The following is an 18,867-nucleotide window of genomic DNA, read 5'->3' on the forward strand; positions in this document are numbered from 1 at the left end:
TACACAACTGAGAATACAACAGAGATCTAAAATAATAGAAGTACTTCAGTATGAGTAACTTTATGGCAATAAATTTGAAAACTCAGGTAAAATGGGCAATGTCCTAAAATAAAAGAGTGTTTAATAAACTCACTCAAGAATCAACAGAATCTTTGGGATGCCTGGGTGGCTCAACACTTGAGCATCTGCCTTTGGCTCAGGGCGTGATCCCAGAGTCCTGGGATCGAGTCCCAGATCAAGCTTCCTGCATGGAGCCTGCTTCTCCCTCTGCCTATGTCTCTGCCTCTCTCTCGCTCTGTGTTTCTCATGAATAAATAAATAAAATCTTAAAAAAAATCAACAGAATCTTTAACAATTTCATAGATCACCTCCATAGTTGAAAAGAAAAATTGCTCATGTATAACCAATAGGCCCCAAATTTTTAAACCTCTTTACAAATAAAATTCACCCATTTGAAGTGCACAACTCATTTATTTATGGCACATGCGAGTTGTACATCCATCACTATCACTTATGTTTAGATGTTTGTCACTCCAAAAAGAAACCCATTGTACCTATTAACTCCAAAAAGAAACTCACTCCTCATTCTCCACCCAGAGGTAACCAATACCCTCATTTCTATCTCCAACAAATTTGCCTATTCTGGACATTTTCTATAAATACATCATACAATATATGACCGTTTGTGTTTGGCTTCTTTCACTCAGCATAATGTTTTTAAGATTTGTCCATGTTGTAGCATTTATCTGTATTCCATTCCTTTTATTGCCAAATAATATATCATCATAGGTATATACCACATTGTATTTATCCATTCACCAGTTAATGGGCTTTCCAATTGTTTCCACTCTGTGACTATTGTAAATAATGCTGCTAAAAACCTTCATATGCCAACTTTTGTGTGGACATATGTTTTCATTTCTCCTGTGTATATATGGAGGAATAGAATTTCTGGGTCCTATGATAACTATGTTTATCATTTTGAGGAACTGCTGTGTTCCAAAGCAGCTATACCATTTAATTCCTATCAGTTATATATGAAGGTTCCAATTTCTCCACAATTTCTTCAGCATTATTATTTATTATTGATTATAGCCATCTTAGTAGTATCAAGTGGTATCCTTTTGTGATTTGATTTGCATTTTCCTAATGGCTAATATTATTCTGTATCTTTTCATCTACTTGTTGGTCATTCGTACATAATTTCTGGAGAAATGTCTTTCCAATTCCTAGGCCCATTTCCAAAATGGGTTGTCTTTTTATTGTTAAATTGGAGCCCCAGCTTTTTTAAATGCAATTTTTACAGAACTTGAAAATAATATAAAAACTCTAATATCCCAGGGCACCCAGTGGCCTGGTGTTTGAGAGTCTGCCTTTGGCTCAGGTTATGATCCCGAGGTCCTGGGATTGAGTCCCACATTGGGCTCCCTGTAGAAAGTCTGCTTCTCCCTCTGCCTAAGTCTCTGCCTCTCTCTCTGTGTTTTTCATGAATAAATAAATAAATAAAGTCTTTAAAAAAAAATCTAATCTCCCTATCTTACAGAAAGAGTTCTAAGAAGTAGAAAAAGCAGGGAGGAGGAGGAGAAAGAAAGAAGGGGGAGAAAAGAGAGAGGAGGAAAGACTTTTACAAGTTATCTAGAATGACCTTGATACTAAAAGTAAACACAAGTCATATAGGAAAAAAAAATTAACAGATTTCTCAAAAATCCCAAATAAAACAGAATCTATAAATATAAAAATAATAGCCATGATAATGCTTTAATAATATAGTATGACAATAAGGTTTATCCTGTAATGCAAAAGTGATTTGCCCCTAGAAAAATCTATTAATTTCCAAATATATATATTTATATATTTTTTAGATTAAAAAAAGAAATATTTCAATAGTTGCTGAAAATTTTAGTAATCTTCAACATTTACTCTTAAAAAAACCTTTCACAGACTAGGAGTAGAAGGGAACTCTTAAGTTGATAAAGAGTGTCCACCAAAAAATCTATAGAATACATGGTCCTAAAAAAAAAAAAAAAAAAGAAAAAAAAGAATGCATAGTCCTAAATAGTGAAATTTAAGAACATATCCTTTAAGTTTTTGTTCTAGCAATAATGCCCCATCACCACTTCTGTTCAACATTTTCTAGGTCTTAGAACAGTGACATAAAGAAACAAAAGGTATAAGATGAGAAAGTAATGAACAAAACTATCATTACTTATAGTCAATATTATCTCCATAGAAAATTGAAGAGAAACTAGAGACAAATCATCAGATATTTGAAGATAGTAGCATGTTTACTTGATAAAAGAATTAAAATAAGTAGTATCCTAAGAAAAGTGCTAAATTATTAAAAATGTAACATTTTTAGAAGATCTCATTTAAAATAGTAAAATATAGAAGGTATGCAAGAATAAACCCAAAGAGGGACACCTGGGTGGCTCAGCGGTTGAGCGTCTGTCTTTGGCTCAGGGCGTGATCCTGGGATCCAGAATCGAGTCCTGCATCGGGCTCCTTGCGGAAAGCCTGCTTTTCCCTTTTCCTGTGTTCTGCCTCTCTCTCTCTCTCCCTATGTCTCTCATGAATAAATAAATAAAATATTTAAAAAACAAACCCAAAGATGTGAAAAATCTTTATAGTGAATACTTTGTCAAAAGACATAAAAGAAGAGCTAAGCAATTAGGAAAATATATAGTGGCGGATGGAAAGACTCAATCTGCTGACTTAATCTTAAAATGTGAAACATTATTAATCAAAATCCCAGCAGCTTTATACACTGAACTTTACTGGTTGATCATGAAATTCTTATAAAAAAAGAAGGCCAAAAAAACTAATCTTTAAGAAGATTCACTAACATCTAAAAAAGGGGTCAGGCAATGTACTTTAGATGTAAACAAGAGTGAGCCATATATACTAATGAATACAAAGAGAGCCAAGAAACAGACCCACATATACTAATGAATACAAAGAGAGCCAAGAAACAGACCCACGTATACCGGATTGAGATGTAAGACAAATGGCACCATTAGTTAGAGGGGAAAGGATTGACTATTGAAACAATGGCATCCAGTCTATTTTCTATCTGAATAAAAAAGACAAAATTAGAACTCAGACAAAATCTGAGACAAAATAATCTCAGACAAAATAATTAACAAAAGAATAAATTCAGATTAAAAACTAAATGTGGGCAGCCCCGGTGGCCCAGGGGTTTGGTGCAGCCTTCGGCCCAGGGTGTGACCCTAGAGACCCCGGATCGAGTCCCACGTCGGGCTCCCTGCATGGAGCCTACTTCTCCCTCTGCCTGTGTCTCTGCCTCTCTCTCTCTCTCTGTGTCTCTCATGAATTAATTAAAAAAAAAAAGAAAAAGAAAAAAAAAAAGGACAGACAGATCAGTGGGGCAGAATGGAGAGATCAGAAACAGACCCAAATAAATACAGTGAATTTTCTTTTCTTTTTCCTTTTTTTTTTCCTTGACAGAGAGAAAGCACAAGCAGGGGTAGTGGCAGGCAGACAGAGAGGGAGAAGCAGGCTCCCCGCTGAGCAGGGAGCCCAGTGCAGGGCTCCATCCCAGAACCCTGGGATTATAACCTGAGCCAAAGACAAATGATTAACCCAGTGAGCCACTCAGATACCCCACAGTCAACTTATTTTTGGCAAGAGCAAAGGCAATACAATAGGGCAAAGATATGTCTTCAACAAATGGTACTACAGGATAACAGGACATTCACATACAACCAATCAATCTAGAAATAGACTTTACACCTTTCACAAAAATTAACACAAAATGGATCACAGACTTAAATTTAAAGCATAAAACTATTCAACTCTTAGATGATAATGCAGGGGGAAACCTAAACGACCTTAGGTACAGTGATACATTTTAGATACAACACCAAAGATATAATTCATCTAAGAAATAATTGATAAGGTGGATTTCATTAAAATTAAAAACTTCTCTCAGTGAAATATAATATGAAAAAATATGATAATACAAGCCACAGATTGAGAGAAAATATTTGTGAAAGGTACATCTGATAGAAGACTTACCTAAAATATACAAAGAACCCTTAAAACTCAGCAATAAGAAAATATCTAATTAAAAACGGGCCAAAAACCTAAACAGATACTTCACCAGAGAAGATATACAGATAGCAAATAAGCATTTGAAAAGATGTTCTACATCATGTTATCAAGGGAATGCAAATTAAAACAATGAGATACCTTTATATGCCTGTTAACATGGTCAAAATCCAGTGACAACACCCCCTGGTGGTGAGGATGTGGAGCAACAGGAACTCTCAAGCTGGAACTCTCACAAAGTATTCACAAAAGCAAACATGCTTATACCATCTGATCTAGAAGTTCTGTTCCTCGGTATTTACCCAAAAGAGTTGAAAACTTATGTCCACATAAAAGCCTACACGTGGGTGTTTATAGCATCTTTATCCATAATTGCCAAAACTTGGAAGCAACCAAGATGTAGGTGAATGGATAAATAAATTATGGTATATCCAGACAATGGAATACTATACAGTACTAAAAAAAAAAGAACCATCAAGCCACGAATAGACAGAGTTACCTTAAGTGTATATTACCAAGTGGAAGAGGTCAATCTGAGAAGTCTATATACTGTTTGACTAATCATATGACATTCTGAAAAAGCCAGAACTATAGATACAATAAAAAACAAACAAACAAACAAAAATCAGTAGTTCCTAGAAGCAAAGGTGAACAGGAAAGATGAATAAGCAAAGAGATGAACAGGAAGATTTTGATGGCAATGGAAATACCCTGCATATCATAATGATGGATATGCCGTTATACATTTATCTGAACCCACAGAATGAATACCACCAAGAGTGAACCTAATAAACTATCATGGCATGTCAATATAGGGTCATATATATATATGGTATAAAAATATACCATTTATTGGTATAAAAATATACTATTCTAGGGAGTGATGTTGATAATGGGGGAAGTTATACATGTGTGGGTACAGAGGAAGTATAGGAAATCTCCATACAGTCCTCTCAGTTTCATTGTAAACTTAAATCTGCTATTTAAAAACTAAAGTCTGAAAAAAAAACAAAACCCTCCTGAATATGAGAAGCAAATCTATAAAACATTTTTAGGAATGCTTTGTAGAAGACTTTTATATTATTTCAGGATGCAAAGTAAAAAATGAATAATTTTACTACATTGAATTATTGAATCTCTGGAGGTGGTGGGGAGAATTAACAATAAAGAAAAAGAAAAGTCAAGGCACAGTTTAGAGTAATCTTTTTTGAAACACTATATCCTAATAAGAATCACTATCCCAAATTTATAAGGAACTACCAATGAGTAGGAAACTTGTTTTAAAAAGGGAAAGTATATGAATAGGCAGTTCACAGAAGAATATAATAAATGGCAAAAAAATATATATTAAAGTGCTAAATCTCATTACCATGGAAATATAACTTTAAAAAGCAGTAAGATAGTACATCGTGCCTATCATAATAGCAAAAAAATAATCATTGTTTACATCATGTGTCGGTGAGGATGTGTGGAAAAACGACTCTTCCATATTGCAGATCAGAATAGCCTTGCTTTAGAGAGTGAGGTTCAAGTTACTCATGCTGTAAGACACAGAGCATACACCTATATACACAGCTTCCTATCTATATACTTGCTCAGGGAAAGTCTCACACACAGACATATGCACACTTGAAACATACAAGAACTCATTATATGTTAGGTCTCAAATTAAATATCAGTAGGTTCCTAAAGTAGATCTATAATAAAAAATGCACTGATAACCGTACAATAGGCGAAAGATTTATACGATCTGAAGAGAAACCAGAGTGATAACCGTACAATAAACCCATAGACTATGACCAAAATTAAAACATGAAAAAAGCTCTCCCCCAACTGCCTTGTGACTTGGAAAACTAGTATTTTGAGCAACTCTCAAATGAGAGTACCCAAAATGAACTTTAAACTTTTCTTAAAAATAATGATAAAACAACTGGATGTGTTTAAAGTGGTGGTCACAGAAAAATTATTAGAACACTGAATAGTAAAATTTAAGGATATAAATAAATTCTCCGCTCAAAGGCCAAAAAAGGAAAATTAATCAAGGAAAGTACAGGAAGGAGACAAGGGAAAGAGCAAAATGTACTGAAGTAGAGAACAGCAAAGCAATAAACCTAGTTAAGAAATCAAAATCCAGCTTGTTTCTTTTAAATGGACCGCTACATAATTTGATCCAAAAACGTGAAAGGGGAAAGAAAGCACAAATATACAAGATACGAAATGGCAATAGGAAATTGCCATTGAAATAGGAAAAAAAAAAAAAATTAAGAGGCCACTTTCTAGACGTCATCTCTACGGAACTAAATTTGAAAATATAGATAAAATGGAGTAATTCATTGGAAAAGACATTCGCCAAAACTGGTTCTATTTAGGATAGAGAACTTAATCAGATCAACTTTTCTAAAAGAATAAAGAAAGCAATTAATATAGCATCCCAACCAAAAACTGCAGGCCCCTATCATTTCACTTGAGAATTCTAACAAATTTAAGATTAGCCCATTCCAATGTTCCTTTTTTTTTTTTTTCCAGGACATGAAAAAGGAAGGAAAACATTCTAATTATTTTTTTTAAGCAAGTATATCATTAAAGTTACTATGGACTGAATGTTTTTATTCACAACAAATTCATATGTGGAAAGCCTCCCTCTAGATACAATGGTATTAGGAGGTGGGCCCTTTGGGAGGTGGTCAGGATTAGATGAGGTCAGAAGGGTGAGCCCTCATTAATGGAATTAGTACTCTCATAAGAGTCATGAGAAACCTTGCTTCCTCCCTCAGCTCTCCACCATGTGAGGGTACCAGAAGGCTGAGGACATAAGAAATCATTGATCTGCAATCCAGAAGGGCACCCCTTCACCAGAACTCAACCACACTGGCATCCTGCTTGCAGAATTTCAGCCTCCAGAATTTTGTGGATTGCTGTTGTTGATAAACCACCAGGTTTATGCTATTTTGTTATAGCAGCCAGAACTAAGAAAACAATTTAACCTGATTAAAGACAGTTGAAAAGTATTATAGACCAATGTCACTATATATAGATGCAAACATGCTAAATAAATAGAAGACGTTGCAATACTACAGTAAAATAAATATACTGTGACCAAAGGCCACTTACATTTTAAATAGTTAATAGTCAATAGTCAATATTAAATATAAGTATAATATACCACATTGCTAAATCTATTGAGAATAACTGCATGAGTCTCTGCACAGATATTTTAAAAGACAAAATTTAATACCCTCCCTGATAAAAACTCAGAAAGATAGGAATTGACGTATATTTTCTTAACATGATAACACACGTGCACCCTTTGTCTGAACACCAGTATCTCACTTAGTAGAGAAATACTTAAGGCATTTCTAGTAAAATCATGAACAAGGCAAGGATGCCCACTCTCCCCACTAATATTCAACATGGTAGTGTAGTCAATGCAAGATAAATCAAATAGAAGCTAAGAATTAGAAAAGAACAAATAAAAACTATATTTTTAGATGACAGTAGTATGTCTAAAAAATAATGTGAATCAATAATAAAATTAATTCAAACAATAAATCAGTAAAACTAATACACATAAATCAATCACCATCTTATATACTAATAGTAACCTATTAGAGGGGTATACTGATATAAAAAGCTTCATTTGCATTACCAACAAAAAAAAACATTTAGGGAAAATCATAAGAAGAAATGTATAAAATCTGTATAAGGAAAGCTTTAAAACTCCTCAAAATCACAAAAGTAGACTTGAAAATATAGAAGGTTGCCTTCCATCTATGATACAATGACCCAATACTAAAAAATGTCACTTCTCTCAAGAGACTTTATAAAATTAACACAATTCCAATAAAAATACCAACAAGGTTTTTTTTTTTTTTTTGGAGCTGGACAAGTTCCTACTGAAGTTCTTATGAAAAAGTCTTGTAAGAATCACCACTAAGAAAAGCTATAATAGGAAAATTGTTTACCATGGATATAAACCTTCTGTAATAACAGTGTGATGCTGGTGCATGGACAAACATGGCAAGAACAGATGACAACATCCAGGAACAACCATGAGAACATGTAGAAATACATGATATAATAAAGATAGTATTTCAAATCACTAGGTAAACAATGGGCTTTTTTTTTCTTTTTTAATTTTTATTTATTTATGATAGTCACACAGAGAGAGAGAGACAGAGAGACAGAGACAGAGACACAGGCAGAGGGAGAAGCAGGCTCCAGGCACTGGGAGCCCCACGTGGGATTCGATCCTGGAGGGATCGCGCCCTGGGCCAAAGGCAGGAGGCTAAACTGCTGCGCCACCCAGGGTTCCCAACAATGGGCTTTTTAAATGAAGAATGTTGAGCAGTTGATTGGCCATTTGACCAAAACAAAAGCTGAATTCGCTCTTCAAATCACACAGAGCCTGAACTCTAAATAGATTCAGAATCTAAGCATAAAACAAAGCCAAACAAGTAACTATTCTACAACCTGAGTGAAAGAAATGCTTACCTAACAATGATTCAAACAGCAGATACAGTAAAAGATCAATAAATTTGACTATCTACAAATTTTTAGATAGCATGTTATATTTGGAGGCTTTTTAATGGCTGCTATAACAAATTACCATAAGTGCAGTGGCTTAATAGAACGCTGTTCCTACCTCATAGTTTTTGGGAGAATTCCAAGTGGTCTCACTGGTTTCAAATCAAGGTATAGGGAGGGCTGCATTGCTTTCCAGGGGCTCTAGAGGAGAATCTGTTTCCTTGACTGTTCTAGCCTCTTAGATGCTGTCCCCATTCCTTGGCTCACAGCCCTTTCCTCCATCTGCAAAGCCAGCAGTGTTGCAGCTGTATGATCCTTTTTCCCAACTGTATTTCCCTCTCACTATAGCCAAGAATGATTCTTAGTTTTGGAGGGCCCACCTGAATAATCCAGGAACACACTCTCCATCCGAGGGCACTTAATTTAATCATAACAGCAAAGTATCTTTTGCCATGTAAGGTAATATATTTACAGATTCTGGGAATTAGGACATGGACATCCTTAGAGGCCTTATTCTGCTGACCACATATAGCAACACACACACACACACACACACACACACACACACACACACACACAGAGAGAGAGAGAGAAACAAATAATCAAAAGACTACTTACATGCCAGGAGAAAACATTTGTTATAAATCATAACCAAAGGCTTTAATCCCTATTATAGAAAGAAGCTTTTAAGTAAGGGGAAAACTTAATTAAAAATTAGCAAAAGTCATGGATAGTTCACAAAATGATGTGACAGTGGCCCCTGAGCCTATTGGGAAGGTGTTCAAGTGCACTCATAGAGAAATACAAAATAAACTACACTGAGATACGGTTTCTCATCTATCAGATTATAGAAAAAGTAGACAAATGCTCCTTCTGTTGGTGAGACTATCCATGAACATAGATTCTCATATATTGCTGGTGAAAATTTGGTACAAATTTCCTGAAGGAAAATTTGTCAACATCCAATAAAACTTCATTTTCATTTACCATTTGAGTGAACATTCTCAAGTTTTGGAGTTTTCCCTGAAAGTCCACTTCTAACAATATGAAAACGTAGAGGCACATTGGTTATTCACTGCTGCTTTGTTTGTAATTTTAAGTTGCTGCTGAAAAAGTCTCTTACTCATCCTTGCTTCCATACGTTCCTTCTTAGCCTTATATTATGGTTTTGAGATTGGCTTATAAACCATTTTGTAATTCTTTATGGGAAATTTCTATACTATATAGTAGCACTGAATAATTTTTTGCTGATTTTTAAAGTATTTGGATTGAACAATATTTTTTTATTAAAAAAGTTCTTTTTGAAATAAAGCTGTCATGTACCTAACACTATGTGGCTTGTTAATTTTGGATTTATCCCAGATTACTATTATACTCATTTTTACTTACTTCTTACTGAGTTTCTGTTTTATCACAGCCAGTCTTAATCAGAGAAACCCGGTTTCTTCAATAATTAAACCTCTATGGCTAAAGCTGATTTGAGCCCGCCACTCAAAGCAAGATTCCACTGGACTTCCCACACTCTTTCACTCACAACTGAGCAGACCCTTGTTCTAGGATAGTATTATCATCATTAATAAAATGTATAAATGGAATGCACTTAAGTAGTGCCTGGTTATTCTCCTGGGGCTTGTTAACAATACAAATAAATACACACTCATGCTCTATCAATCATTACATTTTTAAAGTTAAAGATGAATGACCTTTCATTAATAAAGGCATTCATTCAGCTATAATTTATTAAGCAACTATTACATCAGATATTGTGCCAGGTTTTTAAAATTAAGTTCATGATCTGCAAGAAAAAAAAAAGCACATGACTGATTTTTTTTTTAAGATTTTTTTATTTATTCATTTAAGAGAGAGACACACACAGGGAAAGAGACCAAGAACATGAGCAGGGGAGGGGAAGAGGGAGAAGAGAAGCAGACTCCCCACCGAGCAGGGAGCTCAACATGGGGCTGCATCCCAGGACCCTGAGATCATGACCTGAGCCAAGACAGACACTCAACCAATTGAGCCACCCAAGTGCCCCATGACTTCAATCTTTAACAGCTTATTTTTTGTATTTTTTGCTTTTATTCAAATCCTGTCTTTACACTATCTCTTGAAATCACTGTCTGTATAACATATTTTAGTATGAACATATATGTGGATATACACACACAGACATACACACACACACACATATATATATATGCATGTGTTTATATATGTTATGTGTGTATATGTCCCTATAATCCCATATGTTACTTTTATCAGAATACCTCCCCTTACATTGGGGAACCTATTAGCAAAGTATTAATGTACATGTAAAGAAGGGAGGGAATTGGCCTCATGCACATATGTGCTTATTTCAGTTTCCCTATACCCACCAACTCAGTGCTCAGAGCAGCATCTCCACGTCTGAAATGGCTATATAAGTGGGATGGTGGACTATATTTCAAATCTTTTTTTTTTTTTTAATTTATTTTTTATTTTTTATTTATGATAGGCACACAGTGAGAGAGAGAGAGGCAGAGACACAGGCAGAGGGAGAAGCAGGCTCCATGCACCGGGAGCCCGACGTGGGATTCGATCCCGGGTCTCCAGGATCGCACCCTGGGCCAAAGGCAGGCGCTAAACCGCTGCGCCACCCAGGGATCCCAAGGTGGACTATATTTCAAACTTGCATGTAGGAAATTCATTATCTACTCCTGCACCCTAGCATGGAGATGGCTTCTGTGGTTTGCCAATAACCTATAGAATGCAATCCTGTGAAAATAATAAACATATTTTTGAAAGGAACTTTAACAGAAAGTTGATAATGTGGTACCTTTCTCACTAAATGCTAAAATAATTTTATGAGGATCTTATTAATCTTAATTTTTACTCGATGATTATGGGTTTAGATTTTTTAATGTTTCTCATCATAGAATCATAAAGAGATATGATTACTGAAAGGAACCTAATGCCATTCCTGTTTGCTTTACAGATGGGGAAATTGGGCTTGCATGATATTTAGGATCACACAAGGGACTCAGAGAGAGAACTAAAAGCTGGCTATTGAGGTTTCCCCACCCACTTCCCAGCCTGACAGCCACTAGACTGGTGGAGCTCATGGAGTCCACGGGACTCAGCAGAGCAGCTCTAAGCATGACCTGGAAGGACATGGAAACACAAAATCAAATGTGTAATGACCCGTAATCCTTCTGTACTTATTCAGGAGTTGGTGTGGAAGGGGTTGCAAAACAACACAAGAAAGTTTAAAAATTTACTCTAGATCAGGAACTGGCACCCACAGGTGAAATCTTGCCTATTATCCTAAATAAGATGTTACTGAAACACAATCACATCTACTCACTTGGTGGCTGCTCTGTAGCTCCAGCTAGAGAGTTGGGTAGCTATGACAGGGACCATAATGATACAGCCAGTCAAGCTAAAATTATTTCCTTTCTGGCCCATTAAAAAAAACCATTTACTGACCCCTGCCCTAGATATGTTGCCCCCTTACAAGCTAGTATAAACATGAATAAATATACCTGAAAAATACTGATGATTATAATTTTGAGTTGTATTTTGAAACAACTATGGTAATTAAGTACATGTTAAAAAATCTAAGGAGCCCTCAAGTTTCTGGTATAAATTGTTCTATACTGTATACATTCCTGTGCAATGTTGGTGACATGCCTTTTTTAATAATAAGAATAAGAGTCATTTTAGCTAATTAACTTTTAAAAATTAAACTTAATTAACTTTTTTATAGCCAGTAATAACCACAGTTAAGATTACTCCCAGATAATTAAAATATAGTGTTTCTTTTTTTTTTTTTTTTTATGATAGTCACACAAAGAGAGGCAGAGACACAGGCAGAGGGAAAAGCAGGCTCCATGCACCAGGAGCCCGATGTGGAATTCGATCCCGGGTCTCCAGGATCACTCCCTGGGCCAAAGGCAGGTGCTAAACCGCTGCGCCACCCAGGGATCCCAAATATAGTGTTTCTAATGAATGGATATATACTACAACTTTCTTTATAAAGATAATTATAGTTGCTCATATAGTCTCATTCTGTCCTTTGTGCATTCAAGATTATTTTATTTTCCCCAAAATATAAACATGGATTTTTTTCAATGTATTTATTTTTTATGAATTAAGAACACATTTATTCAGAATTTTAAAATACCGTGTAAAATTTTAAAATTGCATAACTACTATTTGGGCAATAATAATAAATTTGAAGAAATATTAAGAACAGGTCTCAGACTTTCTTATGAAAGTAACAGAATTTTGAGACATTCTGGAAATATGTTGGGCATAAGATAAAGGGAAAAACTAAAGCTGAGACAGACATAGAGGGATTGAAATAAAGTAGAATAATAATAAATTATTAATTTTTAGGAAATATATTCGAGGCACTAGAGAGAATCTGTTCTGCCTTTATACTATTTTGGGCTATATATGAAGTCAGGATAGGCTAGGTTATACTATGGTAACAAACAATCCCCAGATGTCCCTGACTTGAAATGAAAGCTTATTTCTTCTTCACACTACATGTTGGCAAGGGCCTTTATGCAGTCATTCTGTGATCCTAGCCTTATAATAAATCATCATGCTGAGCACATGAAGAGAACATGGGAGGGTTGCACATCCATAATTAAATGCTTCCACTTGGAATGTTACTTTTGCTAGCAACTCATTGGTCAGAATGAATCACATGACCCCTCCAAAGCACAAGGGAACAGGAGTTGCAATTCTACAATGTGCCTACAAGGGAGAAAGCTGGAAATATTTATTAACAACTCACTGAATGTTTAATAATTAAGGACTCAACCTTTGAACCAAACTAGCTACCATCTGTGCTTCACATTCCTCATCTGTAAAATGAGCATACTAAATCTCAGGATTGTGAGGACTGAGTTAAATACTTGTAGAGAGCTTTGAAGAGTATTGGCATAAAGTCTTATTGGTTCTTTATTTCAAGATTTGTACTTGCCACACTGCTCTTCAAAGCCAAAACAGAGGAGAGCTGTCTTAGAAATGCTGACTTGGGCCCAGAAGGGACACCTATGAACAGTATTCTGGATGGAAAAAAAAAAAATCAAATGAAAGATATCAAAATGCTAGGTCTTCCTTGGACATACATTGATCCAGGAGGCAGGACATAAGCCATTAGTGGGGTAATGATTCAGTGTAGCAGAAGCTAGTGGGACAAGGGGACAAAGACACCAAAAATGGATAGTATGTCTTAAGAAACATGAAGTACAGGAAATGAATATATGGTGTGAACATGTATGAACATGGTAAGTAGAAGATTCTGGATAGGGCTATTCTGTATACATACTTGAGGAATGCATTATATGAATGGAATTCCTTCTAATTTGTGATTTACAAGACTTCCATCAGGCTAAAAATGAGAGTAGAAGTAGAAGACTCTGACTAGGAAAGGCAAAGGCAATAATGCAAGAGGAAAAATGGGAATGAAGAGGAAATGAATCAAGAATCCATCTCCAGGAAATGTAGTCAGAATGCTCCTTTCCTATATAGAAATGCAGCAAGTGGTAGACTGATGGCAATGTTTCTCTCAGAACTCCCATTGTCTCGGCACTGGCAAATGTGATTGCTCTGCATCCATGATACACGACACTCTACCCCTGACAACCCATGATGACCAGGCCCATATGCATTCAAACAATCCTGGACCATTAGGCACCAGGTGAAGAGATAAACAGACAGGGCTTCCTCCTTCAGTAGTTTACTGATTAATGAGGAAGCCAGAGATGTTATTAATCCACCTGTAACACAAATCAGAATGAAAGAAGTTTTGCACTGCATTCACATGTCAAATTCTGTGGGACTACAGAAGATGGAACAACCCATTTTCTTTTCTCTCCTTTTTAAAAGATTTTATTTATTTATTTATGAGAGGCAAACAGAGAGAGGCAGAGACATAGGCAGAGGGAGAATCAGGGTCCCCGCAGGGAGCACCAATGTGGGACTCAATCCCAGAACCCTGGGATCATACCCTGAGCTGAAGGCAGATGCTCAACCACTGAGCCACCCAGGCATCCCATGGAGCAGCCCATTTTCGGTACAGAATCAGGGAATGCTTCTTGGAGGAATGGCATTGTAACTGAAATTTTTAAAAACAAGAGGGATAAAAAGTTGGACGTGTCATGAATACCAAAATAATGGAATAACATGAGCAACCATGAAAATACGGACCATTGAGACCATTTGGACTGGGTAGAAGAGAAATATGTTTCTCTTTCTTTCTTTCAAAGAAAAAGAAGCTTTGTCTTATTTTCTACCCACAAGTTCTGTGGCCCACTGTACCAGATCTCGTTCCTCAATTTGTCTATAGCTATAAAATTTTCTGTTATTCCTTCCCCAAAAATATTAAAATTTTAAATAGCTATTTAATTTGAATTTTATTTCAGAAATTTTTCATTGTAAGCTCCATGTTTACCTGTATAGACACATATACACAAGATCATAGAGCTGAGAAGAAATTTCAACTCAAATTCCTGCTGATCAAAGTCCAGAAACTAAATGACATACCTGTGGTTACAGAGTAGCAGACTCAAGACTAGAATTCCTATCATAATACTAAATTTATTTGTTGCTTTAAAAGATAAAAGAATCATGAAAACAAACATAATTCTGAGGATACTCTTATGGTTTTTCTGTGAGCATTCTGTATCCAAAGCAAAGTGATTTATATCTATAAGGTTATAAGCGATACTAATAGAGTGAAATGGAGTTCCTCATTTAGCCCAAACTGTCTATTAGAAGGGTCACCACTTGAAGCTTGTGTATGTTTAAGCCAAATAAAAGGAAGTCCTATTCCACAAAGTAGGGATTAAATTTATGGAACTTTATTATCCAACAAGAGGTGGGAGAGGTTAGAAATACAAATAGATTTTAAGTAGCTTGTATAAATTAATGACAGACCCATCATAGCTAATAAGAAAAAAATGCCATGTTTGGGTCATGTTATGAATGTTTGAAGTTAATATCAAAGACACCCTGCTTGCTAACCCTGCCAAGGACAGAGATGGCATGGGGCCGTGATGCTCCTTGACAGTCTTGCTTCCATTTGTGAAAGCCTCCAAATGTTGCATTTCAGATGCCATGAGAAACTGTCAGGTTTGTGAACATAAGATGGACATTCAAGAAACCAATCTTTGGCAATACGTTAAGCAAGCCAACGAACTACATCTGAAGTACCTCGTTTCCAAACAGAAGTATATAAGGTATTTTTACATTCCAGCTTTACATGAAGAATCAGGTCTTGGAAATCCCATGAGAAAGTTTTTCTAAGGATTTATCCACACTTTCTTCTTTGGTTTGCTTAAATGAAAAGCAGGAAACCTTCCAGACGTTTTGAACCTCTGACCTTTTTGTGGTTTTCCCATCAAGACATGCAAACATCCAAGCCACCATTCAAAAATCCCTTCTCACTGAGTTATAGCATGGACATATATTATCTCTATATCTAGAACACTTCCATTTCCAGCCCATTATAAAATGAGTTTAACTGCATGTTCCTGAGGAAAAAAGAAGATCTCATTGGCTTATAAAGGTAGAATCTCAGTATCATATATACCTATCTGGTTTTCAAAATGATTCTTGCAAGCCACCCTAACCCTTCCCAAATACTTCCAGTTGACAAGTGAATCAGCTTTTGCCATTCACCCAACCTCAGCTCATGCCTTCTCTTTGATAATATCAGGATACCCACATGTGACAACAGTCTTGGCTAATTAATTTACTCCAATGTCTAGCAGCCATTTGACAGGAAAAATAATCTACACAGTATTTATTGCAAAATCTTCACCATTGTGACAAAGATGAATGCAAACTTCACACAATCATTTTTCAACTGTTATCCAAACTTGAAAATGGTTTTCAAATGTTAACTTTAAAATTATGAGGAGGACGATAATGGTTCTACTTTAAAACTGCCTGGAAATGGGACTTCTCTGACAATGGCTTAGCATTGAGCCAGAAAAATAAACTCACTTACTAATGTATTAAATGGGCCAGATATAAATCTGTCAGAGATTTGGGCAGGGGGGGTGGGTAGGAGGGGAAGGGGTGCCACACAAAGAAGGGGCAGTGGAACTGAATTTCTTAAATAAATGATCTAAAACTTTTAACATAGTTTATCTTCAAAAAGCACTATCATCTTTTGTGAAATGTACATACCACTGTCATAATGTGGCTGAAACTAGAAAAATCTAAATACGGACCATGAGAAACATCTACAACACTCCACTTTAATCTCTGTCTTCAGCAAAAAAATCTGGTGGTTCCATTCACTTTGATATACTCTCAATGAATACTTTCTCATGAGTTTTATTTTTTCTAGTATTATTCTCTCTGATAATCCTTAACCTTGGGATTTTAACTGTTAAATTAATAATTGTTCATTTCTGTGATGATCTGAAACTCACTCCCTTCTCCCTTCTGAAGGCCAGAGTAATTGGCCAATAAAAGTTCCACCAAGGTCAGGGATGACCTAATTTACATGTAATTATTAATTGTGCTCTGACCTCTTAACCATAAATAAAGCCCTGGCATTGAATAAAAGAAGATGTGAAACAGGACATGGTATTTTAAAAATCAGGGAATAAAAGAGCAGTGGAAGAAAAGAGAACGGATTTTCTAAATTTAAAACACTCTTTGCCTTTTCTTGAAATAATGATTTATATTCTTTGAGTCCACAAGAGAGTAATTGGATATGCATGATGCAATGCTGGAATTTTAGGTATTTTGCCTAAAGGTTATTAACAATTAGTACCACTGGGTGGTGGTGGTGGGGAAATCATAAAGTTAGAATAATAACCCTCTCTCAAAGGATGACTGAAACTAGACTTGTAATCTGGTCATAATAAAATATATTATGTTTAGAGCAGAGCCCCACATGTTAAGAAGGAAACTGACAAACTAGAATAAGTCCAGTAGTAGGTGGCCATGATTAATTGGGGTCTGAAAAGTAAGTCGTATGAGGAACCATGGAAGAATCTACATTGCTTTCTTTTGGAAAAGTGAACACTAAAATGATCTTCAAATATGTAAAATTATCTTCAAATACGTAAAAGGGATGGCATACAGAAGAGGAAAGAGAGCTACTGATGGCAGCATTGAGGCTAGAGAGTAAAAGCCAGATGATGAGTCGTCTAGCTTGAAGGGGTGGCTGGCCTATTCCTGGCTAGTGTAGCAGAATCCACTCCACATCAGAAAGATGGTCCCTCAACACGCACTTTGACTCTCGTAGGGGTCAAAAGCTCACTATCTCAAGAGCACCCTCCTCCACATTAGAGGCTAGAAGCACCAGAACATTCCTTTGAGCTGCCAACTCTCAGGTTCTCACTTACACAACTGGGTTAGCTAGTTCTGTCCTCATGAATATGTCAGGATGTGGCTAATCCCTTCTCCACAAGACAACTCATTGGAGTTTTCAAACAATCATAGGTCTAATCCTTTAGTTTTCTATTTGTCAAATAAACATCCCTAATTTCTTGCACCATGGTTAATTTATTTTGCATATCATACCATTTTAGCAACTGGCTTTCTGGACATTTGCTGCTTTGTAATGTCCTCAAATGACATCTGAAACAAATATTCTTGCTTCAGTGAAGCAAGAATATCACACAGGGCTCATAATTGTTGTGTTCAAGAGGATCAGTTAGTATGTGTTAGCTGAATACTTAATATGTTCAATCTAAGCTAGCCACCATTTAATAAATAACAGAAGTGGAAAGCCAGGTTCTGACAACATTTGTACAGTTAAAATTAAAGTACATGGAATAATTCCAGAGTTTTTATAAGATGTAAATCATTATGTGTACATATGTGGTACAGTGTCAAGTTAAGGGGGGATTAGATAAAAAATGGAGTCCAGGCACCCTGAGGAATCCACACGAGTTATAGATGAGAAAGACCTAGGCTGTACTTCGAAGGATGGATACAACTTGTCTGAAATGGAGACATGAACAATGAGGGAGAGAGTATGTATAGGAATAATAAGTAATAAAGGAGGTCAGGGTTGGTAGAGACATGTGTGACTAGATTTTAAAATATTTAGATTTATACCATACCATTTCCAATAGTGCTTTCTTTCTTCCATTCAACTTTTTGGGTATTTATCTGAAGAAAATGAAAACATTTATTTGAAAAGATATATTTATCCCTATGTTCACTAAAGCATTAGTTAAAATAACCAAGATATGGAAGCAATAAGAGTCTACAGATGGGTGAATGGGTATATAAGATATATATTCAAATATATAT

At 35.8% G+C, this 18,867-nt stretch overlaps 1 protein-coding gene across 11 annotated transcripts in view; it reads right to left on the minus strand.

Annotated features, from left to right (window-relative positions):
- The window catches only part of NCKAP5 (NCK associated protein 5), a 964,576-nt gene that overhangs the window by 583,629 nt on the left and 362,080 nt on the right, over positions 1-18,867 (minus strand). For 2 of the 11 annotated variants that reach the window (XM_077861472.1, XM_077861473.1), the window contains exon 3: positions 18,675-18,723. The exons of the other annotated variants lie outside the window; for them this stretch is intronic. In XM_077861472.1, coding sequence (XP_077717598.1) covers positions 18,675-18,703 — 29 coding nt within the window. In that variant the 5' untranslated portion in view covers positions 18,704-18,723. The remainder of the gene's footprint in view (positions 1-18,674; positions 18,724-18,867) is intronic. 11 annotated transcript variants of the gene reach the window in all.

The sequence above is a fragment of the Canis aureus genome, chromosome 20 (assembly GCF_053574225.1).
Source record: "Canis aureus isolate CA01 chromosome 20, VMU_Caureus_v.1.0, whole genome shotgun sequence".
Lineage (NCBI taxonomy): Eukaryota > Metazoa > Chordata > Mammalia > Carnivora > Canidae > Canis > Canis aureus.